At 41.3% G+C, this 25,134-nt stretch overlaps 4 protein-coding genes across 10 annotated transcripts in view; 3 read left to right on the forward strand and 1 right to left on the reverse strand.

Annotated features, from left to right (window-relative positions):
- Positions 1–10,840, forward strand: part of zgc:173742 (DNA topoisomerase 1) — a 37,706-nt gene extending 26,866 nt beyond the window's left edge. The window contains exons 16-20 of the mRNA XM_032522267.1: positions 2,752–2,866; positions 5,106–5,233; positions 5,947–6,044; positions 9,101–9,250; positions 10,439–10,840. Coding sequence (XP_032378158.1) covers positions 2,752–2,866; positions 5,106–5,233; positions 5,947–6,044; positions 9,101–9,250; positions 10,439–10,541 — 594 coding nt within the window. The 3' untranslated portion in view covers positions 10,542–10,840. The remainder of the gene's footprint in view (positions 1–2,751; positions 2,867–5,105; positions 5,234–5,946; positions 6,045–9,100; positions 9,251–10,438) is intronic.
- Positions 1–25,134, forward strand: part of LOC116693755 (mixed lineage kinase domain-like protein) — a 525,120-nt gene that overhangs the window by 313,853 nt on the left and 186,133 nt on the right. The gene's annotated exons all lie outside the window — the stretch shown is intronic.
- Positions 11,716–16,915, reverse strand: hsbp1b (heat shock factor binding protein 1b). The gene is made up of 4 exons (XM_032523039.1): positions 16,645–16,915; positions 15,454–15,520; positions 13,297–13,423; positions 11,716–12,211 (listed from the first exon to the last, which is right to left on the reverse strand). The coding sequence occupies exons 1-3, from the start codon at positions 16,687–16,689 to the stop codon at positions 13,302–13,304; spliced, it is 234 nt and encodes a 77-aa protein (XP_032378930.1). The 5' UTR covers positions 16,690–16,915; the 3' UTR covers positions 11,716–12,211; positions 13,297–13,301.
- si:dkey-246g23.2 (solute carrier family 66 member 2) overlaps positions 16,936–25,134 on the forward strand; it is a 67,315-nt gene continuing 59,116 nt past the window's right edge. For 2 of the 5 annotated variants that reach the window (XR_004332986.1, XM_032523018.1), the window contains exons 1-4: positions 16,953–17,046; positions 17,147–17,266; positions 21,010–21,282; positions 21,912–22,045. Coding sequence is in view for 4 of the 5 variants with exons in the window: in XM_032523018.1 (XP_032378909.1) it covers positions 21,077–21,282; positions 21,912–22,045 (340 nt within the window). In the remaining variant the exon portion in view is untranslated. Of the gene's footprint in view, positions 17,047–17,146; positions 17,267–21,009; positions 21,283–21,911; positions 22,046–25,134 lie in introns of all 5 variants that reach the window. The other 3 variants (XM_032523019.1, XM_032523020.1, XM_032523021.1) reach the window with 3 other exon arrangements.

Raw genomic sequence — 25,134 nt, forward strand, 5'->3', positions numbered from 1 at the left:
TACGTTCAAATTGATAAATGCCGATCTTTGGGTTGGAATCGGCAATCGCCCGGCCCGTCCTACGCCTGTTTTAGGTCGTATGCATAAACGAGGGCCAATGTGTCTACCTCAGCTGAGAACAGAGAAATGTCTTTGCCTTCCCAACTGTGTACAGTACGTTGTTATGTATCAGGGAAAGTTGCTCTCCCTAACCTGCAAGTTTTGTTTAGAAAATCTTAAATCCATGTAAGACCAGTAGTCATCAACACAATCCATGTCATGAGAATCAAAGACTCCATGTCATTAAAAACAACGTGCTGGCCAATGGTTTTTTTTGCGGTGATGACCGTGACGAGCTCAGACCCGCGGTAGGCGTCACGTGACCGCGGTAACTGTCCCAGCCCTTGGTGGGAGGCATTAAATCGAAAAATTAAAACTAGAACTGAAAGGTTAAATGAAAAACATGAAAAAGGAAGGGCGTTAAAGGGTTAAATGACTCCAACCTCTATTCATATTACCACTTCTGGGGTGTTTGGAGCTAAACTAGCTTTGCCGCTGAGTATGGTGTTAATTGCTCCAGTACTGCTCACTGCGGCTCAAGCTTCGGTTATGTAAATAAGTTTTTTTTTTTTTTTTTTTTTTTAAGATTCTGTTTTTTGGGCTTTTCTGCCTTTTAATGGACGGGACAACTAGGTGAGCAAGGGAAAGGGGGGGGGGGACATGCAGGAAATTGTCACACCTTAAATAATTATTTTCAAACCATGGTCCTGCAGACTCAGTAGTGTTAACGTGTCAGTATACTCAGTGTTTTAAAGCTGTTCACAACAGCCACATGGAAGGCTGGGTAAAAAGCCTGCTGTAAGAGGTGGGAGACGCGGAGATTGTACAAACTGGGATAACTTGGCACACTTCAGCACTGCCTCTCCTCAAAGGCATTCATAGTTGTTAATGACAGAAATAATGGTGTAAAAGTGCTGTCTCACTTTTACACATTTTACTTCGCAGTGAAACACACATCAAATCTAAAGGAGAAAAAAAAAAACTGGTGATCACCACACTCACACACACACACACACACACACACACACACACACACACACACACACACACACACACACACACACACACACACACACACACACACACACACACACACACACAATGTTGAGGTCTGCCCTGGGCTGAAAATGCAGGTGTTTGTCTGGAAGCCTCCTCTCCAGAGACTACATCATTAGAGCTACAGTAAACCCATTGTCTGTAAGTTCTAGGTTAATTGTTTAACCGGAGGGGTTTCTTTAACTACGTCTTAGTCAAAAGAAATTGAATTACCACCGGCAGTGTAGCATTGTCCCTACGCTCCTCTTTATTTTGGCACATTACATTTTCTCTCTGCTGTGCTGTATCCTGTCCATCCCTTTTTATTTTCTATTTTACAGGGAACTGATGCATAGAACATATAAATTAGACCCAGAGAAAGGGGGGGAAAGCACATCATCATAGCTAGTTTAGAATGGCAACAGGCAGGCAATATTTCTCCCTGGCATCAGCTGCCATCACCACAAATTGTCTTGCAGTATGTTAATGGAAAAGTCAGCACATAGCATCCTGTGTTATAGATGAAATTAGTACTGTGGTAATGAAATGAATGATGCCTTAGTAGGAGATGACGACACACACCACACACCACACACACACCACACCACCACACACACACACACACCCACTCCCTCTCTCTCTCTCTCTCTCTCTCTCTCTCTCTCTCTCTCTCTCTCTCTCTCTCTCTCTCTCTCTCTCTCTCTCTCCTCTCTCTCTCTCTCTCTCTCTCTCTCTCTCTCTCTCCTGGTACGCCACGCCAAGGAGTTGGGGGTGTGAGAGCTATCATAGGCTACTTGCCTCTCAGATTTTGCCGCCACCAGCTTTAGCATTGAAGTGGCATAGTTAGGTTGCTCATTAGCAAAGCAGGCACGACAGCAACTCTGTGTGTTTGTGTGTACCTGTGCCCAGCACATGCATGCACAAGTGTGTATACATGAATATCCTTTTATCTAAAAGGCTCCTGCAGTGAAACACACATTCACACAAGTCTGTGGGCCCAGACAGCCGGGTCCTGACCCTGCTCTGATTAAACCAACCACATCATTATTGTAATCCTCATCAGAATAATTTCTCCTTTTGACAGAGCTGTGAGCTCACCAGCAAGCTCATCTGTATGTTTCCTTCCACATCTGAGAGCTTTCATCTATGTTAAGAAATGCCTAGGCTATCTGTCTCTAATGTCCACGCGTTTGCCCCTGATATGAGCATGTGTGCAATGAGCATACATGCTTGTTTTGCTTTCACACTAGTGTGTGCACTTAACACTGTTCATCTCTCTGTTTCATCTCTTTGCTGTTCTGGTGAAGCTGCAGCCATTTGACAGGAGTTAATGGCTAACCACTGGCTGTGACGGCCCTAACTTGTTATAATACCTACGGAAATGTCAGAGGGGAAATAGAACTGTGATCTTTTTTAATCTCCCTGCTCGAATGGAGGATGATGATGATGATGATAATGAAGGCAAAGATAGTGTTGTATATTTTTTATTTGTTATGGTACATTAACAGATGCTTTTAAACACTGCAACAGCGCAGTGCCACAGTGACACCTAGTGGTAGAGTTTTGAAAGAGTCAGTCTCATGGATTTGTGACTGCAGTGTATTTGTTCTATAACACATTGATGGGAATGTGTTGTCTGTTTCTCTTTGTTCCTCTCTTTCCCATTTCTCATTGCAGACAGCCATGCTGAACAAGCACCTGAGTTCTCTAATGCCCGGTCTGACTGCGAAGGTCTTCAGGACATACAACGCTTCCATCACATTACAGCAGCAGCTCAAAGAACTCACAAACAGTAAGCCACACACACACTCACTGTACTATAAAGCAATCTAACATTACACATATCGCATTCTAAAGCAGAGACTCATATTTCTAAGCAGCTAGACAGTTATCACTGTCTTTTTAAAGCGTAACTCTTGCCAAAATGCAACCTAGTCTTTTTGTGAATGTACCCGAGTCAAACTTTTGTTTAAAAGCATATTTCGGAAGGAAGCGACACTTTTAATGTTGGATAGCGTAAACAACAACTGCTAAAGTGAGTCTTATGTTCTTTTTCCGTTATAACTGACTGTCAAACTGGATGTTAAAAGAAAGTTCTGTGGCATTTATTGTTTGAGAATTTAACCTGAGCCAGACCGACAACAATGGTAGAACTCATATCACATCCATACAGGGATCTTAGTACGCAGCTGTTAAAACATAATAAAATATATGGCACACTGGTATCAGATCAATACTCAAGTGCAAGTTCAGCCATCAGAATCCGTATCGGAAAGTAAAAAATGGTATCGAACCATCTCTGATTCTGGTATTAAGCATTTCAAGCTTTCTGAGCAGGGAACATTCCACAGTGAGAGCGTAAACCTGTGACTGCATCTCTATTCACATTCCGATTAGTTTTGGTGTTGCGGATCTAAAATTAAGTGATACTATGTAAATTCACAGTTTGCCAATGTAGTTACTTTTACCATGTGACAGTATACACAACATTAGAAAACGAATATAAATAAAATTCGATACATATAAACAGTATATATACTGTGTATATGAATCGATTTTGGAATTCTATGCATCGAGTTTGAATCTGTAAAGCTTGAATCGCAATACAAATGTGAATCCATTTGTTTGCACACCCTATAAACCAGACAAAATGTCATGCAGCTTCAAGCACAGTTCATTTGGATACAAGCGTTGCATTTTGGAAGACAGACGGGATTCTGAGCAGCAATGCCCGCAACACACACACACACACACACACACACACACACACACACACACACACACACACACACACACACACACGGTAGAGCTGAGGTATGTGTGTTAAAACGTGCAGCACATGTGCCTGACTGGAAACGATACAGAGAATTAGAAACTGGTGCTGATGACGCTAGGCGTTACTGTAAGTAGGCTAAAATAAAACCTTTGAGAGTAAAAGGTCAATACTTATTATTACCCACTTACCTGTTTACAGGCATAAATGTGTAGAAAGAGATATTTCAATCTGCTCTGTCTGCACAGTCAACTTGTCCACTAGGCCTGCACGGTTAATCCTTATAGAATCGCAATCTTGATTCACCCTGTTCATGATTTAATTTTTAAATGACTTTGATTCTTATTTATTTTTATGAGCTGACTGCATCACAAACGCTACTACTTTCTTCTATGAGTTTTAAAAGTGCTCCCAAGCGCTGCAGTGCTCTCCCTTCTCTTCATTGAGGCCTCTATGTTTACAGTGACAGTGAAACTATCAAACAAGAAAAGACGCATTAGGTATTAATACATTTTATTTTATTTTTTGAGAAAGTTCGAATCCTGGAGTGTCTGCTTAGAAAGATTCTGGCCCTTGGAAAAATGTAGTTGATCACCCCTGCTATAGCTTTTTATCAGTCCGGGCTTTATCATTGTCATATTTTTTTTTTTCTTTCCTAGCATGTGTGATTCAAGATACCCTGATACTGTGCCCAGTGCTGTGTGTCACTCTTATCAGGGTCCCATTGGCTGCCTCGGTTTCTCAATCAGAGATGGAAGTGTCACACTCTTCTCATTTCTGGATTGCCACTGAGAGCCAATCTGCTGTGGTGGTGTGTGTGTGTGTGTTGTGGGTGTGTGTGTGTGTGTGTGTGTGTGTGTGTGTGTGTGTGGTGTGTGTGTGTGTGTTGTGTGTGTGTGTGTGTGTGTGTGTGGTGTGGTGTGTGGTGTGTGTGTGTGTGTGTGTGTGTGTGTGTGTGTGTGTGGTGTGTGTGTGTGTGTGTGGTGTGTGTGTGTGTGTGTGTGTGTGTGTGTGTGTGAGAGATTCAGAGATGGAAGTGTACACACTCTTCTCATTTCTGGATTGCCACTGAGAGCCAATCTGCAGGATGGCATGTGGTTGTTGTGTGTGGACCCCAGGAGGAATTGTGTGTGTAATAATAACATGAGGGACACCAGCATGGTTTTGTCTTTCAAATGTTCATAATTCTGATCAAATATGTGTTCTCAGTGGGATTTGTTTCCTGTGAAAATACAAATTACTGTTCTGTCTTTCGAAGAGTCCGACAATCTGGCAGAGAAACTGCTGTCCTACAACAGGGCTAACAGAGCAGTTGCCATTCTGTGTAACCACCAGCGGGCGCCGCCAAAGACCTTTGATCAGTCTATGGCTAACCTTCAGGCCAAGGTAAGAACAGCTTGACTTCGTTCATTGGACACAGGCATTTGTCACATTAAAGTGCTCATATTATGCTTTTTCATGTTCTTTTATTGTGAAATACTGTATATACAGTATATACATATTGTGTGTGTATGTATATACTGTATATATATGTATGTATGTGTGTGTGTGTGTGTGTGTGTGTATATATATATATATATAATTTGTGCACGTTATAGGTTTAAAAAATCTCCAACAGAAAACACTGTTCACAAACTGCTCCAAACTCTATTGTAGTCCAGCCTTTACTTCCCTGACGAATGTGCGTCACTTTGTAACACACGTTATAATGCTCGCCTACCTGCTAGCGTGGCACGCCCTCGTTCTGTTTCTGACTGGCTACTAGTGCTTACCCAGTTACTGCACATGTGTAATTCCCAAGAAAGATGGAAGAGAAGTAAGATACCTCACTCTGTAGCTAAAACAGAGAGCCCAACACACAGGGTGAAAAAAGGAGCTGCAGCAATGTGCAGTACAACAAAAAATGTTTTTTTGAAAATTAAACCACAAAAACGTATTCTAATACAACCTCTAAATACAATTATGAACCTAATAATGAGCATAATATGAGCACTTACATTAACAGGGTGTGATGATGATTGCCGGTGGTATTTTGAAGCGAACGGTAACACCCTTATACTGTATAAAAACATGCCTATGTCCCTGTGCACTCCACCCAGATTGATGCTCGAAAAGAAACGCTGGCACTGGCAAAGACGGAGCTGAAACAGGCCAAGAAGGAGGCCAAGAACAAAGGCTCAGACCCCAAGCTGCAAACGTAAGTGTCACAACAGTGCTGGGGAAAAAAACGCTGTCGACATTAATACGATTAGAAATAATTGACAAGTACTAATAGAACGCAGAAGAAGATCCAACAAGGGAAAAAGACATTTCGCACTGCGGTCTGAGCTACTGCCACCCCCAACAGTACCCTGCAGGTTTAAGTGCCTCCAAACAACAGAGACAACTGCTTCACAGTGTACAATGAGTTGTAGGTTAAAGCTATAAGAACTGTACAGTATGATCTTGAAAATGAAATTGTGTTTGTTGTGTTTGTAGCCCTGCAGTTAACTCACAAACATCAGCTTTCCCCGCTGTTCTTTTTTGTCATTGTGCCTAGAGTCTAAAGGTAATTCGAAAAACTGGTTTGTTCTACAATACAGTGCAGTAAGACATCCTTAATGGAGCGCTGCTTTTCTGTTACGCCAAATGTTTGTTTCACTGGATATTGGATTTACTTCAGAGAACATAATGGAATATTGAGTGGTGCACATAAAAATACTTGATTCTGCTGGATGTCTGGTGAGATTTAGAAAAATGAAACATTTTAGACATTTTCGACAACAAAAAAGGGTACATATGTGAAGTTACACACACACACACACACACACACACACACACACACACAGTGAAATATTGTGCTGTTTACAACATTGACTACAGCTGAATTGATTCCTCAAGTAACTTGAGTTTAAAAAATTGTATTTAATGTTTCAGGACAATGCACATTAATGAAAATGTACAATAATACATGTAAAATTGCCAGATTGTAGCCTGAAAGATAATTCCATCTATGAAAAATGACAAAAGATATACATGGTAACATATAAAACTAGGAGAAACAGAAAAGAGAGAGAAAAAACAACACAAAAAACAGTAGTAGGTGTAAAAAACAGAGACACAGTTCATTAGTATGCTCTACTCTGCTAATTAAGTGCAGCTTACAGTTAAAGGTGGTTGCACGTTTGGTTAGCTCTGAATCACAACTTTACTTGGCTCTTAAAGGTGGCCAAAGTGGGACATTCCCTTATAGCTGGAAGTAGTATGTTCCGTAATGCACTACCTTTTTATAGATTATTATTATGGCTGAAGGAGGTTTTTCAAAAGGGAACCTCACAGTCTCCGTTTACAACAGCTCTGGTGATCCGAGTCTGTCTGTATTTAATAAACCCTAGCAACGGAGGTGGCGCCAAGCCATGTAGTACTTTATAAATTAAGCAGAGATTTTCATTCTTTTGGATTTCATTTTAACATGGTTTTGGAAAGAGTCTGGAGTCTATAATCACACCTAAGTAATTAAACTCATCAACAACTTCCAACTCTTCTGTGCCCAAGAACACTCCAGATTGAGAAAGCATAATAGTAGGTGGTTGCTTCGACAAGTATAAAAGTTTTTCTGCATGTAAGATAAGACATGATCTATTAAGCCATATCTGTATGTGTGTGAGAACACATGCTTGCTCCTCAGGATTCAATAAAGATTTGTGTCGTTGGCGTAAAGCTGGACATCCACATGTAAACAGTATTCGGGTAAATTATTAATGTATAATGAAAATAATATGGAACCCAGTATGGACCCTTGGGGGACTCCTACTGAACAACCCATGTGTATATATACATATTCGAATGAAAACTCTCTAAAGTGTGTAAAACAGAACTAGCTTACCTCAATATCACGTCAATGCTTCTCAGCAGAAAGCTTCCGGTCTAACATTACTGCGTAGTCCATGGAGCGGCCCTGACACAAGGTAACGTTTCATTTTCATGTTAAATCAATATTATTGCTCATTGAGTTGAGAGCTCAACCACCAAGTCCGGCGGGGGTCCGCCGGGTTTTGCGTCACCAGGTGGTCTTGGTGGATGAGGGTACTCACATGTTGCAAGGACACAGAGCTGGTTAGCTGATTGGTTGTTCATTATAAGAGACCTGACATGTTTCCTCTTCTGTACATATAATCAGTCAATCAATCAATTTTTTTTTTCATTTCTTTAAAGATTTGTAAAATTCATTTTATTGAAATGTAATCTTCTTGGTCCCCTAAATTTTAATTTGTGCATTCAAAACTGTGTAGTAATACTACTACTAATAATAATAAACAGATGTGTGCATGATGGGGGGGTTGCAGTTATAGGCAGTGTCCTCATTTAAAATCACAGTGGCCTGAGGGTAGAAGCTCCTGGTGTTTCAGGTACCTTCTTCACGACCTCAATAGAAAGAAAAAGCTGGTTTGTTCGGATCTTTTAATGATTCTCCTAGACTTTTTCTTGCACTGCCTGGTGTAAATATCCTTTAAGCAGGGTAGGCCACAGCCTATTGCATGTTCAGCCAAACATCTCTTTGCTATTCCTCTTAAAGGTGCTCTAAGCGATGTTGAGTGATGTCACTTCTTGTTGACGTTTAAAGTATTTTCAAACAAAATGAGGCTAGCTCGCCCTTCCCTCCTCCTCTTCATCATCATCATCCCGTCGCCTCCCCCTCCCTTCCATGCTCTAACCGCCACCCTCAAATCCATCTTGTCGGTTTTTGGCTGGAACCCTGGAACACTGTTTACGTTTGGTGGTGCAGGTTGGCGCAGGTTGTTTTTGTTGCCGTTTGTAGACCCTGGGCTGTCTACACAGACCACATTTTTTTACTTTGTGTTCTAGGGACAGGTAGCTCGCAGATGGTGAGGAGATGTTGGCTGTATGTGACGACACATTTTTTAGCCTAAAAAACATTGTTTGACATTGTTTGGAGCACCTTTTAAAAAATCAAAAGTTTGTCTTATTTGATTTCTTGATTAATCAATGGAAGGATCGGTAGAATACTCAATTGCTAAAATAAGTGAAAGCTGCAGCCCTGACGTTCACTGTATTGTTTATGGTAGATGCATAGGTTTTCTGCAGGTTGGATACTTGCTACTACTTCCAGTTATTTTACACAAAACATCTTCTGAATTAGGCTGTATACTGACGAAAGCAGAGTAAGAATTCACATAAAAGAAAATTTGTTTGTTTTTTACCACAGGTGTCTCACTCTATTGCACCTGCCTTTTTGTATATGTTTTCGGTCAGGCTGGTGGAGCGGAAGAAGGCAGCAGTGAAGCGCTGTGAGGAGCAGCTGCTGAAGATGGAGGTCCAGGCGACTGACAGAGAAGAAAACAAGCAGATTGCCCTGAGTACCTCAAAGCTCAACTACCTGGACCCACGCATCAGCGTGGCTTGGTGAGTGAAAACTAACATGGGCACTCTAACCACCTGGGACCTGTATCACAAGGCAAGATTATTGGGTCAGCCAGCTCATTTTGGGCCTAACTTGGGTATTCCAGTTTTGTGACGCTAGTTCCTATTCAAATAAATGATCACCCTCTATTAAATAGTTGTTGGTTCTACAAGAACCCAAAATCAACAGCAGCACAGCATTTAGAGTATAGAAAAGAAGTTAAAGCAACGAGTTAACGTATCGCCGTACTCACTTGGATTTTGATAAGAGGTATAATCAGAGGTAAAATGAATGTTTGTTGTAGTGCTGTCAAACAATTAAAATATGTAATAGCAATTAATCGCATTAATGTCATAGTTAACTCGCAATTCACAAATTTTTTTCTATTCTAAATGTCCCTTGATGTCTTGTCAAATTTTTTCTTATTTTAATGCTCTAATCAACATGGAAAAGGGGATTGGCTTGGTTTGTGCAAATGTATTTTTTTTATTGAAAACAACATTGGCATATAGCAATAAACTACAAAGTTTGCTAGGACAAAAAGTTAATCTTGCAATAAAAACATTGACGCCATTGACATGGGTTTGCGGTACGGCGTTAATAACACGTTTAACTGACCGCACTAGTTTGTATTACAACACCTTCACTGCTCTGGCTTTAAAGCAGATTCTCACCGATAGCAGGAAGCTCGCTACCAATGCTCAGTAACGCAGAACACAACTTAGTTTCCGCAAGAATATTATGGATGTTTGTTAATTTATAATATGGAAATTAAGCTATTTGTTCTCCAGTCATTTTCTACACTGTTTTCCAGTCTTGCCTTAAAGCTTAACTATTGTTACTTTTAGCTATGATGTACTGGTTTGTTTATTATTCATTACAATAGTTTATGTATCTTCAGGCGTACAGTCTAAGCACCCTTGTCGGTAATCAATTTCTCTCGTACCCACTCTATACAAAACCTGCTCAAAAGGTCAGCGTCTATAAAGCCTAATAAATCATTTTTAAACTCATGTATAGCGCATATCTTCATTTGGTTTTCTTTTTCCATTTCTATTGATTGTATTCTCCATCTGGATACCTCCTTTTAATAGAACATATGTTGAGACTCGTTAGAGATTAACTGGTGGGTTAAACTGTATTTATTTTTGCAAAGAGTATACATAACTGTAGTTTTTCCATTTGTTCAGGTGTAAGAACATGGAGGTACCTGTAGACAAAATCTACAATAAGACCCAAAGGGACAAGTTTGCCTGGGCCATCGACATGACGGAGGAGGACTTTGAGTTCTAACTTTAAAATTCTAATACCCCGGTCTCATAAGCTGATGCTAATATACAATTAAGGAACCATTCACTTTATAATACATACAGAACTTTAATATTGCATTCATAATATGTTCATAGACTACTGATGTTGTACTTCATGAGATTGTGTGACACGTTTTGTTTACTGATGTTCATTTCTGTTTAATGCTTTTGGCACTTCATTTTGTTTGTTGATTTTGTCTTTGCACTAATTTGAATAAAGGTTCCCTACTATGCAGTAAAGTGACACACTTTTGCTTGGGCATAATTGCAAATATCTCTAATTACACATACACATCAGTTAAAAACATCTTATTGACAGTTATAAACTTAGCACAAAAAGTAAGAAAATTTGTGTTTGGTAGATTATTTCTCTGTGGTAACAATGCTTTTTTGGCAATAAATCTTATACCGCTGGAAAGCCGGTTTAGTTCCCTTACAACTGGTGCCCCATTGGTTAGGACCATGCATTTGTGGGATGAGCAGCTGAGTATGTGGGTTACACCAATGAAAAATATGCCAAATCGTCTCTGCCACTGCCAAACCGGTCATTTTGCTGTTGACACTTGTTTTGAGCTTCTGGTTCCCCCAGGTGCTGCCAATCAGGTGCCTTAATGGCAACTTGGGTGTGCTGTTCGTGCCAGAGTGACCAACACAACCACGGTGGCTGACTTGTGACAAACGCTGGTTGAAGAACGGGATGCCATCCCGCAGCAGTGTGAGGTTCTTCCACACGCTACTGAGGTTCTGGTTTGTGATATGAATAAATTGTTAAATTGCCAATGTGTATTGTTTCTTCAAACTTCAACAATCCAATCCGCCACACATCAAACGAGTTGATGGCAAAATAAGCGGTATAAGATTTATTGCCAAAAAACATTGTTACCACAAAGAACTAATGTACCAAACACAAATTTCCTTACTTTTTCAGCTAGGTTTAGAAAGTAAATCCTCAATGTTCATGCTTAGTTGAGCTGTCATTTCAATATATCATAAACAAAGACCAAAAAACACTGAGAAATTCCAGATAATTTTCATGATAAAATACAACTCTAGCTTAAAAAGATAAAAGCAGAAAAACACATAGCACCTGTGTTATTTATATTAAAAATTATCAGCACCTGGCCACATATTTATTATGTAATACATGACAGACAGCAGTGTATTAAATCACTTTTAATAGAAGAAAATGAGTTAAAATTGGAATGCATCCCACACCTTGGTACTAACAGTGCTGTTTGTATAAGACTACAGGCTTCAGATGTTCCCATGGTGGTAGGGGGGGAGGTTCCACTGGCCTGTTAGCCTGCGGGTTGTACTTCTCAGCACAGGCTCAGGCTAAACTGTCCCCATCAGCCGTCACCTCGTGGGGATTTAATTATGAGATATGATGGCAGCGACATAACCTCCGGGTCAGCGCAGAAAAATCCATAACTTGCATTCCTGCACTTGAAGTTCTGGAGGGGCATATCGCACTATTCTAGCTCACAAATAAAGTTCAGCTTTTCAAGTCATTGCATAACTAACCGTTTCACAATATCCAATATATAAAAAAGCATTTCACACAACGACACACCAAATCAATAGAAGTCATTATCAGAATGGAAAAGTCCGCTGCTCCTGGGTATAGGACCAACTTCCCACCGTGCTACTTTCCTGCGGGACAGACAAAACAAATGCTCCACGTTGTAAAGTGGTTCAAAGAAGGTGATGAATTCATTTAGAAACATTTTTCTTTGCATTTTGCCACGTCTACAGCTGACAAATAATTGACAAAGCAAAAATGAACACAATCTTTAAAAGGAACATGCCACCGTTTTGAAATAGGGCTTATCACGGTCTCCCCTAGCTGTAGATAGGTGGGTCGACTCTGCATGCATTGTTTTAGTCGGGTGCAACGCCGGCAGGGCTGCTGCTAGTTAGCTTAGCGTAGTGAATGGAATCTTATGTTGCCGGTTAGCATGTGTGAGTAAAAGTGAGCCAAAAAAAAAACAACTAATTACTTCTTTTGGCTAGCATATTTACAAGAAGTACAAATTGGAATGCATATTAAGACTAGACGATTTCCTGCAGATATTGACTTGGTACAGTGCTTCGGCTGTGCTTCCACCCAATATAGTCCCAAATCAATATCTGCCTAGGAAATTGTCTAGTCTTAATCTGCATAGCTATTTACGTGATAGAGCCAAAACAGTATTGGTTTTGACTCACACATGCAATGCAATAGGATCAAAAGCTAAGTGGGCCGGGTCGGTGTGCAATCTTCGGAAGTCTATATATAAGAATAAAGGTGCTCTAAGTGATGTTGGGTGATGTTATTACTTGTTGGCGTTCAAAAGTATTTTCAAACAAAACTCCTGTCTGCCCGCTACAGCGGCCAGGACTGCTCAGATGAGATGTACAGGATGACCTAAATTGAGGACAGCTACATTATTGTAGGTGCAATGATAAGTTAAAGTCCAATAAGTACTTTATCAAATCGTATGAATGTGTCCCAGCCCAGGATAGGAAACGATGCCTTTATGCTGGATTATCAAGGCGGGCCCCCCTACTACAGCACCTGATTGCGGCGCAATGACCATGAGTAGGCTACCATAGATAGGACAAGTTAGGATCATAGAGACACAGCAATACCTTTGAGGTAAAAAGTGACGGGCAACCTACCACACACTTAAAAAAAGTTAACTTTGGCCCCTGCTGGTGTTGCACTGTTTTAGAAGCTAGTTGTGTCTACCGCTTACCTCCATTAGGAGCCTTGTCCCTCTTTAGCCTTTTCAGGTGCTGCCTCAATCTCTTCCACACCAGCCTGGGTCATCAGGTCGGCAATGTTTTTCTCCAAGTCATCAATGCGCGTGCTCATCTCATCAAGTGAAGAGGCAGTTAAGGCAAATAATTAACATAAGAACTCACAGCGGTACTCTTAACTGGGGATAATTATATCAAGGTCAGTGTAAGGCTATCATTGAGACACCAATCTATTGAACTAGATTCAAATTGTAAGCCTTAATAGTTTTAAATCATTGAAAAATGGATTGCATTTAAAAGACTAGTCCAGGGCCTGGGCCAACTGCTTGGCCTCCAGTGTAGTCCCTTCACGTGTAGTCTCTCATTGGCCGGCCTAGCTCCACAGTGCTGTCAGTGCTGGAGAAAAGTATGGCTGCATCTTATTGGTATAGTGGAAAAGTATTTCTGGAAAAGATGCTCGAGCCAGAGCCGTTTTACAGTCAACGCATCCAAACGTTTGCCAACGTGACATCAAAATGACGTAGATCTCGCTGGCACACCAGGATTTTGACTTTTTTTAACCGGATGGTAACCAGATACCAGGACTCTGAGTGACTGAAAGTCTCTCTTGTAAACTTCCTGGGTTAAGATGTTCATGGTGAATGAAAGGCTTGATCCAACCAAATAGGTCATAGAATCAAATCCGGTCTGCCTGTGTTTACCTTTTTTTTTGCTTTTTTCTAGTCTATAGAAATAGCAATGTTGGTAGCCTTTACTCATTAGCGCCATGTCTGTTCAGGAGAAGACTGCATTAGTGGGAGTATAAACAACCAGTTTGAGTCGTGATCTACTCTGATCTGTAAATTAACTCACGGATCGCGAGTCTAGAGTATCATTAACCTAAATCAGTTGAGTCTAGGGCTGCACAATTAATCGCATTTTAATCACGATTTTGGCTTCCCACAATCAAATTTAAGTGATCAAGCGATATTTTAAATGCGTCATTCCGTTCATAGAACGCTCCAACATTTTTTTTGCAAAGCCAATCTACCGCTCCGTAAACCACTGTCTGATCATGAGCCTGTCAGAGTTGTTTTCTGCACTGCGCAGCTTAGTTTCTAGATGTAGACAGTCACAGAGGACAGAGTAACGTGAGGAAAATTCCACAACAGACAGCGGTCTGTCCTATGTCGGTCACAAGGTTTACATTTTGTCCCGTCTGTGTGTTTTCTCAGACAACAGCAGTGACCGGTGCTAGTTAGTGTCTGGTAGCTCACAGCGCTCTAGGGTGTGAGTAACATTTTTCCTCCAGGTCACACCGATGCACCTAATGTCCACTGCCTCTCCACAAATGAAGCAATGTTGTTTATATCGATATGATTTCATTTTGCGTTACATAACCCATTTCTTCTGTAAAGCCATGCCAGCGTTTGGATCGCTCCTCTTACTCTCCGCGCAGCCCCGTCCCCATTCACTCACACACACACGGCCCCCAGCAACATGGAGAGACAGAGCGGCGACAGCGCCGGTCCACACATCTGACATTTGTCTCCAGTTTTAATTGTTATTAACAAAATAACAGTAACAAATATTTTTTTGGCAAAAAAACACAGAAGATGTTGAATGCAACTAACTTCAGTTGGTAGAGTAATAGCGTGTGAGACGGAGCCTGCTGGACCTGGGCGAGAGATGTGACCCATGGCCAGAATATCATAGTTCATAAAAATGAAGCAACAATACAGACATTTCATACACACCATTATTCCTAGCAATACTGACTCAAGTGAATCGCACAACCGGGTTCAGTTTAGTGAGTGACTCAGAATAACCAGAATCCTTAAAAGGAACCGGGTTTTCCAGGCCTAGAGTTTTGGCGCTCTCATGACATCACATTTTCGCACGCGAGCCGGGCTGTATCTACTGTATAACGCCCTTCAGTCTGCAGAGCTCTGGAGACACGCCTCCCGCTGCTGCACAGAGCTATGTTCACTGGTTGATTCAACATTTATTAATGTTTGAATTAAAATTGCACCAAATTTTACATGTACAGGCTTTGGGTACTCGGCAATATACCTGCCAAGTGTGGAGAAGAAGGATTAACGGTTCTTACGATGTACGAAGGACAGACACATAGACAGAGATCCCTTGCTTTACAGGTAGATTAGTTAGGATATTCCTCCCGATGATCTGGTCTGACATGGTCTGGAACTTGTCCTGCATCTGTTGCAGCAGTGTCTGGACCTGTGAAACAAACAGCACAAATACGGTCACGCCTAAACAATTGGAAGTTGGTTTAATTTGAGGATGACACAATCAAGAGGATTTGAGCCACAACACTGTCAGTGGACTTCAGACTATTAACAATACTTCTGCCACTGGAAAAACATCAGCACTCCCACTCTCATATCATGCCTGTGATCTATGAATGGTTTAAAAAGGCAGCAAGATAATGATACAAAAAAAGTCTAGTTTCCTTGACAACAATGTAAAAGCTCAGTAACCATGGGATATGATTCTGTGCAGAACAATAGCAAATTATACTCTTCTGTACTGGTGCTTTTTGCTGCCCACCCCATAATGTGGCTCTATAACAGTAACTAAAGCATTGTCTGTGCCCCCAGACACTGATCAACCGTTTCACCCAATGTATGCTTCAGATACCAAAGACCCGTGGTTAAGGTTAATTAAAATCCTAAATTAAATAATAAACATTTTACAACAACTGTAGGCGTCCTTGAGGAACATGATGGGAAATGTTGGAAATTAAATCCTTCACTCCACAGCTCTTGTGAAAACAAAACTATATTTGTTGAAGTTTAGGAGGCGGATGTTATAGCGAACACAACCCCGAAAGGGGGATCCTCTTAAAACTGAAGTTTAGTTAACTGTCTTGCTCATCTCCATGACAACACTCAGAAACATTTCCAGCTAGCTACATTTGCATTGCTTGCTAGTATTCTAGGTGAACAATTGACAATTACTATTAACAAGCGACTCTATCGAGAAGTAGCGTTAGCTAAAACAGCAGCAAAATTTATCAAGTAGCTAACGTCAATGCGGTTAACTCGGTTGTGATATTGTGATGTCATGTAAAAGCCAAACTGACTGACCCTTAACGTTACATAACGTGCTAAACAAAAGGCAGGCCGTTCTGGCGTCAATAGACCGGTTGAACAAACCGAGCCAATTAACCTATTTCATTATACAAACAGATAAATAACATGAAATGCTGCAAATACTCTGGCTGAGCGTTGCTCGTAAACTAACGTTCGCTAACGATAGCTTGCAACAGTTAGCATTCCTTTTGCCATTGCTAGCTAGGCTGCTGTAGCTAACGCTAGCTTGCCATCACGACCACGACTCACCACATTGGTAAGGTCCTGCACCGACTTGGGATCCGTCTCCGCCATGTTGTGGTGTAAATCACTATCAGTGTCTGAACAGAACACAAACCGTTTGTATTCACTATCAGGTGTGCAGCCTTAGCTAACTGTTTGAAATAGATAGCAGTCCTTCGCACCACCACCCACCGCACAGTCAGCTGTTCTACAACACAGAGAATCTCGCGAGAGCTGTGTGATGCCAAGAAATGGGGAGAATACAGTAGTACCTCTTTGGTACTACTTTAGTGGCTAGTTTTCTTTAACCCTTATGGCCTCAAAAAGCACGTCAAGAAGACAATAAACGACACTCGTTCCAAGCATTTATTCCAAAGGCTACATCTCATTACGTGCCGTTACGACATGCATGTTTAATGCTGAAATTTGGTAAATCTGAAAATAATAGTGTAGTGTGTATGTATCTGTGCGTGCGTGTGTGCGCGCGCATGTGTGCCTTCACGCGCGTGCACGTTTCTCCTCTCTTCAGAACGAGTTGAGATTTAAAAGTTGGAGCTGCCAGGGAACCCAGGGTGTCTTGACTCCGACTAACATCCGTGTCCGAGTTGGTGTTCTGATAAAGGTGAAGGAAAGTGAATGAAGGCGTCTGGTAAGTAAAGCAAATTATCCATGGTGAACTTTTAAAACGTTGAATCTTACATTATTTTACTTAGGCAGGCATACATGACTTAAATCCGTATCTGGGGCGATACATTGTCAGAGCAGAGGAGTGACCATGGTGCGCGTTGTGAGCGCGCTTTTTTAAAAACAAAAATCTTTTTAGAACAAAGACGCCGACTCTCTTAGCTCAGACTACTGAATTTGATATTACACACGTTTAATCTACTCTGTCTTTTAATATCAATCTATAAAATGGTGACCAGACTGTGTAATAGCTGTTTCCTTTTGTACTGTTGCCTGGTAATCCAAAATTGATGCCTGTATGTTCAGCATGCTGGTAACCCAACCCTATGAAGCTATGCTTTGCTTGCATAACAGCATGTCCTGTTACTAAAGGTGGCCTAACATATTACTGTGGCGTGGGTGTGATTGTTTACGCATACAACCAGGCAGAAGGAAATGGCTGAAATGGCTGGATTGTTAAATTCTTGAGTAATGTTTAACTGTAGGAAACCTTGTAAAAAAAAAATATATATATATATATACAATCTGGATTGTTTTAAAGGGTTGCGCTCCAGTTTGGCAGTCTTTTGATCTGGCTTTTGCTCCGCCAGATCCACCTGTCTGGCTTAATCCCCCAAATCAGAGAGGTCTTGGCTGGAATATATATTGACGTCCTTACTTACAGCTGAGTTGTGTGAAATAATAGATGTCTAACGAGTAATCAGACCCCCTTCATCTTCTAGTTGACTCTCGGTGCTCCAGCCACAGCTGCATCTCTTGTGTTAAAATAGCCTACAATCAGCAATCCTATGCAGCAATCATACACCAAGTGTGATAAAAAAGTTACCAGCAGAGAAACATTTTTTTTTTCACTAAAAAAGTGTTAACAGGCTGTCTACTATACTGAGTTATTTGTCGAGGGAGCAAAGGAGTTTATATTCATGCTGGCCCTCTTTTTTAGATTTTTAAGTGAAAGTCATACTGATAAAGGTGCTCTAAGTCACACGTGTTTTAGGCTACAACATTGGTTGTCACATACAGCAAATATCTCCTCAATATCCACGAGCTGCCTGTTCCCAGAACACATTGTAAAAAAAGCCCAGGTTCTACAAACGGCAACAAAAACAAACTGCACCCACCTGCACCACGAAGCATACACAAACAGTGTTCCAGCGTTCTAGCCAATAACCGACAAGAAGGATTTGGGGGTGGGGGGTTAGTGCACGGAAGAACAGAAGGGAGGTGGAAGGGACCGGATGAGGAGGAGGGAGGGGCGAGCTAGTCTTGTTTTGTTTGAAAATACTTTGAACGTCAGCAAGAAGTAATATCACCCAACATCGCTTAGAGCACCTTTAAGTGATATTACATAGCCACAACAAGAATAACACTGTTTCAAATGAATCACGTCACACCAATTTCCAAATCCCTGCATGCCCTGGCCCCACAGTGCTTCTCTGACCTCCTCCATCCATACACACCACCCCAAAACCTGCAGTCATCAGACGTAGGCCTGCTCTCCATTCCCCACACCAGACTCTGAACCTTTGGAGACAGAGCAGCCCCATCCCTCTGGAACACCCTCCCTACATATATCCCAAATGCTACATCCCTGGACATTTAACCACAGCCTACATTCTCATTTACCTAGCCATAGTCATTCTGTAAAGTGTCCTTGGGTTTCACGAAAGGTGCTATATTAATAAAAGGTTTTATTTTGTTATTATTATTTGCTCAGAATTGGTAGGTCATGGTTTTGTGTATGCAGCAACACAGTGGCTCTTACAGGCAACATGCTCATGTGCCATTCCCACTTTCAGGGAGGCGTTTGTCTGTACAGTGTTACAAAATCACATTGTCTGAAATGAATCACTTTATTTGTTCTGGAGGGTGCTCTGGAGAATGAGGGAATCTCTAACCTTTATTGATGTTATTATCCCTTCAATAATGCCTGATAGCACTTGACACAAACCACCACTATTAAAAGGATTAGAGTACCTCAACTAGTTGGGCTGCAGACAGGACAGCTTGAGCTTGGTAATATGTTCAACTTTTGTAAACACTCCCGAGTGACGAACCTGTAGAACACAGACTTGCATTTTGATGTGTTATCTTGGCGCTGTGGCAGCCAGGAGCCAGGACACAGGATGACAGGTGGCCCCACTACCTGTCATCTCTGCTTTCACTGGCTACCTACTGGCCATTTATCCTTTCCTTGCACTCCACTTGCTCTCTCGCTCTCGCTCTCTCTCTCTCTCTCTATGGGACATTTCTAAATCTGTGACTTCCATTCCTGTCTGGCTCTGTGGCTGCTAATTCATAAAGCACACATCTCTACCTTTCTGTAAATGTGTGAGCCTACATTACTGCTCATGTCTATGTAATCATATAAAGTTATTTTGCAAGGTCCAGGTGTGCGTGTTCTGCACAGGTAAAATAGTCATTAAGTACAGTATAAGAACTTACTTATTAAAATGATATGATTCTTCCTTTTTTCTAAAATGAAATAACTAGGGTTCCTCCCACTTGTATTCCAGCTGACCTAATGACCAGAATAAGCAGAGTCAGTAGGACCCATAAACTGAAGCAGCTAATGTAAATCAGCCATCAGTCATTTTTTTATTTCCACTTCTGCTTTTTCTACTGTAAGACAGGTATTCAGTGAAAAAACCCCGTTGGCCTAATAATTCAAATATATTAGATTTTTTCCAAAGGTATATTCAAATTTGCATATGTTTTGGCCAGAGCCATTTTCTTGCTTTAAATAAAATTGTGTTTGTGGTTAGGGAGAGTGTAGTGAGCAGGCACAGTTATTGAAAACAGGCAAAAAACAAAACTGGTCCATACATAACTGATGTATGTAAATATAATCACCTAATAAGTTTTACTGCAGATGGGCTCTTGAGGAATGTTAATTTCAAGCCCTGGGATGACCCCTGGCTTCCTCCGAGCATCCATCAGTGATAATAACTCAGCTGAACTCCCATTATATTCTATATCCTTATTAGGGCTGCACAAAATATCGTTTTTAATCAATAACAACTGTCTATATCAATAAACACCTCGCTTAGGGCTGCGACATATTGCATATCTGCGACATAGAGGTTTTTTTGTGTTAGTTGATGAAAATGTTGAAAAAAAGTAGAAAACTGCACTTTTAAATGTAACTGTCATTTGTTCCTTTTAAAGCTTTAGTGCAAAACCTTTTATATATTAATAAACGTCTGTTACATTCAAGCCAATGCCAAATGAGTTGCTAGAAAGCTAAGTAAGACTATCAGCTCCACACAATTCTCTGTATTTCTTAGTATGGCTATGTTTAGAACATGATGTCGTCTGGTGACTTTCTCAAGCAGAAACTCGAGAGAAGATAATTACCTCTTCTGAAGAGTTTATCATGTTTTTTTTTTTTTTTTAAATCCTCTGTGTCCTCCTTGGCTACTAGCAACTGTGTGTAGGAGGAATTAGGCCCTGTGCGATTATGAAAGGCTTGCATCATGTGGATGCAACAACAGTGGTGTTGTCATTACTTACAATTCATCATTGGGACGACAGAAACCACACACTCTAGCTTTAACAGAATACTGAAAGCAGCTGAAATGCCAAACTGAGGTCACTTTAATACCTGTTTATTTATTGCAAGTATCATTATTGTGATATTCAACAACGTTATCATATATTGCAGATTTTCCTCATGTCATGCAGCCCTTATCCTATATTCCTTTCACTTAGCAGCGTCCCAGGTGCAACTTTTAGACACCCCCGCCCCCTCGGACACTCCTGAGCTTCTCTTGGTCTGATGGATTCAGAGGTGGTTGTGCAGGAGGACATGGAGGGCTCGTGGACGTTGCTGTCCTGGATGGCGTCCTGCCTCATGGTGTTTGGGGGGGCCCTGCCCTATGTGCCACAGTACCAGGACATCCAGAGGAGCAGCAGCAGCGAGGGCTTCTCCACCCGAGTCTGCCTGGTGCTGCTCATAGCCAACATCCTGCGCATCTTCTTCTGGTGAGCAGAAGAGGGAAAGGCCTGTGTTTTCACATGAAATGAGTGTTTGTCTGTCTTTCTCATTTTTTTTCTGTCTGCTTTCTTCCCTTTTGCCCTTTGGAAGACACATGACATTTACAAGGTATTTCCTCAGATCAGTCTTAGTGTCAGAAATGAATGGAATAGGAATAAAATCACAGAATAAAAATAGATTGATTATATAATCCGAGCCTTGTGCTGTTTCCCTCAAGACTTCTTAAATTGTTTTTCAAATAACACAGAGAAAGAGAGAGAGAGCGAGCGAGAGAGAGCACAGGTTATTGTTCTGACTGGAGGGACAGAAGAGGGAATTTAATAGATTTGTTATAGAATCTGGTTGGAACATTGCAGTATTTATATGGTCTTTCTGTGCCGCTTATAGCCTGTATGACATAATAAAACCCATATAATTGAATAGTATAGTAATGTGTGTTAACTGTGGTGTGTACATGTCTTGATTATGTGTTGTAATTATCCTGACTTGTATTACAAAGGTCACATTACAGTCGTTTGGTGTCTATAGTGTTAGATTTTATTCTAAAAGTTCTCTGATCTAAAGTATCAACTCTGTCACCTCTTGAATGTGATTGTGTTTGGTTGCGTCCTTGCAGGATAGGGAAGCAGTTTGAGCTCACCCTGCTGCTCCAGAGTGTGATGATGATTCTCACCATGTTCGCCATGCTCCATCTTTGCTGCACGGTCCAAAACACCAACCGAGTGAGCACCAGGCAACACCGGCTTTCAGGTAACCGGCTTTGTTCCAAAAACTCTTGACTGACGGCAGTCACAACTGACATAACGCAATTAAAACTAACAGCAAGTATCATTGTCATGCACTAACAGAACTAGTACAACTCATTTCAGGGTAGTAATCCACATATCCAGTATGCCACTTCTCTGTGTCAGCAGTTTAGATGCCAAGTGCTTCAATTCCTTCTTCTTACCAAAAGAGGGGGCCATTGGAAAAGCACTGGCAAGGCTGCTATTTTCAAAATATCTTGCCACCGACAGACACTTATTTACCACTAATCAGGTATTTACTTGCCTTATTCTTTAGTTACTTTAGGTTCCTCATGTCTGGATGTTAAAACAAATGCTGCTGTACAAGGGTTATGTTAAAGCCTGAAGGGGGACGAAAAGATTTCATCGATTTTAAAATTTGATGTATTAGGCGCTGGTCTGTACACAGACGATTAGTCTGTTTTGGGCACTGTGTGGGTGTGGAGGAAGTGTATGAAGCATTGGGGCAGGGTGAGGGAGAATTTTAGATCAGCATCTTCTGTGTGTGTGTGTGGTGTGTGTGTTGTGTGTGTGTGTGTGTGTGGTGTGTGTGTGTGGTGTGTGTGTGTGTTGTGTGTGTGTGTGTGTGTGTTGTGTCCAAGATTATTTCCAGGGTCACGCTGTATGGGGTGCTGTCTTTTTATGGATACATTTTACAGAATAATTTACAGACCCTTGAACTGATTGCTTTCGCGAATGGGCTGACAGAAATTCAATCTAAGCACAACTTTTATTTTGATGGACTCTTGTGATACTTGTAATATCATGCAGAGCAGAGTGCATTATTGAAGACATAAATCATGACGAGTGTTTGATTTGATGTCGATTGGCTTGTAAGGAGGGGGATTTCTCTATGAAGCAAAACAGAATGTGTGTCCATTTGTGTTGATGTCGTTGGCTATTCTGTCATAGTGACTTTTGATTGAGAGGCGAGAGATTGCGCGTTTGGGCACAAAAGCAATGATCATCTTTATCTTTGGCATCTGTGCTTCTCTTGTCTCTTGTATCAGAGCTGGTGTATTACTCATCATGAGCTCTTTTTTTTTTATTAAGGCCCACGCTTAAACTTTTTCATGGCGAACATAACCGTTAATGATGACTGGTGGTGGATTTCTTGGGGATGTTTTTTATAGGCTTTATGTCTATCTCTGCCCAGTAATTTGTACACATGTTGTTGTTACATTGGACAATAAGTCTGCCCGCAAGCATGTACAAGCACTCTCTATTATGAACAGGCTTAGATACAGAAAGATGATATATTCAAATTAATGCAGATATACAGAGTTTGTCCGTTATGACTCTGGTTACTTAAACGCAGCATGACCACCCTCTTACATCACGCCCCCCCTCTCCAAAGGATTGGCCTAAGGTCCGGTTTCACAGAGCCTGAGTACGAAGGGGGATGGTGGGGTCAGGACGAGAATAGATCAGAACAGCCTTTCAGTCCTGACTGCCCGCTCCTCCCTCCATCGCTAAGTTTTTCCAACAGATCAGGGTCACCTCGATGTAAAGTAGTTTATTCTCCCCAAGATGCTTGTTGGCATGATTTCTAACTCTTTTCGAAGATCTTTCACGTTAAGCTGTTTCCTGTCATTTCTCCGCTACCCACTCAGCACCCTTCTCTGCCCTTTCTTTTCCTCTTCTTACACCTTCCTCCACTGCTCTTCTTCTCTCCTCTGTCTTCTTTTTGTCTCTTTGTGTTGCTCATTCATCTGCTCCCGCCTCTTCTTCTCCTCCTCCTCCTCCTCCTTCTCCTCCTCTTCCTCTTCCTTCCCCTATCCTCTCCTTTCAGAAGGGACGTGAAGACTGAAGTCCATGTGTGCAACACCATGGTCATTTGTGATCCAGATGCACATCTGCAGCACCTGTTCCCTACTTACTGACCTTGTTTTCCACTTCCTAAAGAAACACACACACACACAAATTGAGTCAATACTTGTGAAGGAATCTCTCGCCGTGTGTGTATTAAAGGTGGGACAGAATATCAATACAGCAATATCTTGTTGCTTCTGAGTTTGATGCGAGAATGAATACGCTGGCGCCAAATATCAATATTTTAATTAGGAAAGACAAAGGCAGCTTTATTTGTATATCACAGGTCAGCAACAAAGCACTTGAAAGTGCTTCACATAAAACATTAAAGAGCAATTAAAGAGCAACAGGCATCGAACGTCCTCGTTGCCGCGGAGATTCCCCGGCAATCCCCACCCACACCTGTCTCTCAGCCCCGTTGAGTAGCTACCTAGCGTTACAACAACATAAAAAGTGCTCAAATAGAATCAGACAGATACGATTTACAAGAACAAAAGTTACAGTGCAGTGTGGGAAATGAACACTTACTTTAAAAAAGGCAGCACGAAAAAGATAAAATCTTCAGCCATAATTTAAAGAAACCATTCAGTGCTTTGTAAACCAATATCAGTTCTTTGAGAAACAGGGAGCCAATGTAAAAACTTCAGAAGTAAAGTGATCCATAAAAAAATAGTAAGACACTCTGAATAGATTTTCCTGCTCAGCGTTGCTACTTCATGGCTCCTCGAGGTGGCGCTCAACACATGAATTAAACATGAGGTAACTAGCATTTTGAGATGCCCCAGCCACGTTTAAGTCCAAAGTCTGGACCCATAGTTGCTCTACAGTTCTATTATTTTAATTTTGCAGACTAAAAAAACGTTAGCTGCAGAATTGTGCAGTTTTCTAACAGTTTTGACTTTCCGTGATTTAAAGAGAAAACCTGCACTTACAATATGTAACCTTTCTGCATTAAAATGCCTTAAAACGCTAGCTAGCTAGCTAGTCTCTGTTAGCGCTACCGGTGTCCGTGCCGAAAATCTCCTCCCTGCCGTATTTCCACCATCTTTGCGTTTAACTGTCTTTACGGTGAGTTAAAATAAATAAATAAAGTTAAAGGTGGGGTGTCCACCAAAAAATGAGAAGTTAAGATTATAGAAAAGTGAGGGGCAGCTGGGAGATGTTCTGTCGCTGCACAACAGACATCGAACGTCCTCGCCGCCGTGGAGAGTCCCCGGAAATCCCCACCCACACATGTCTCTC

The sequence above is a fragment of the Etheostoma spectabile genome, chromosome 8, assembly GCF_008692095.1.
Source record: "Etheostoma spectabile isolate EspeVRDwgs_2016 chromosome 8, UIUC_Espe_1.0, whole genome shotgun sequence".
In the NCBI taxonomy this organism is placed as follows: domain Eukaryota; kingdom Metazoa; phylum Chordata; class Actinopteri; order Perciformes; family Percidae; genus Etheostoma; species Etheostoma spectabile.

Bases quoted from the DNA above. Each gene is read 5' to 3' on its own strand.
- hsbp1b (XM_032523039.1), bottom strand. From the start codon at position 16,689: ATGGCGGAGACGGATCCCAAGTCGGTGCAGGACCTTACCAATGTG. The intron at 15,521-16,644 runs GTGAGTCGTGGT...TTTGTTTCACAG, and splicing joins TGCAGGACCTTACCAATGTG to GTCCAGACACTGCTGCAACA. The intron at 13,424-15,453 runs ATATCCTAACTA...CTGCCTCTTCAC, and splicing joins AGACCAGATCATCGGGAGGA to TTGATGAGATGAGCACGCGC.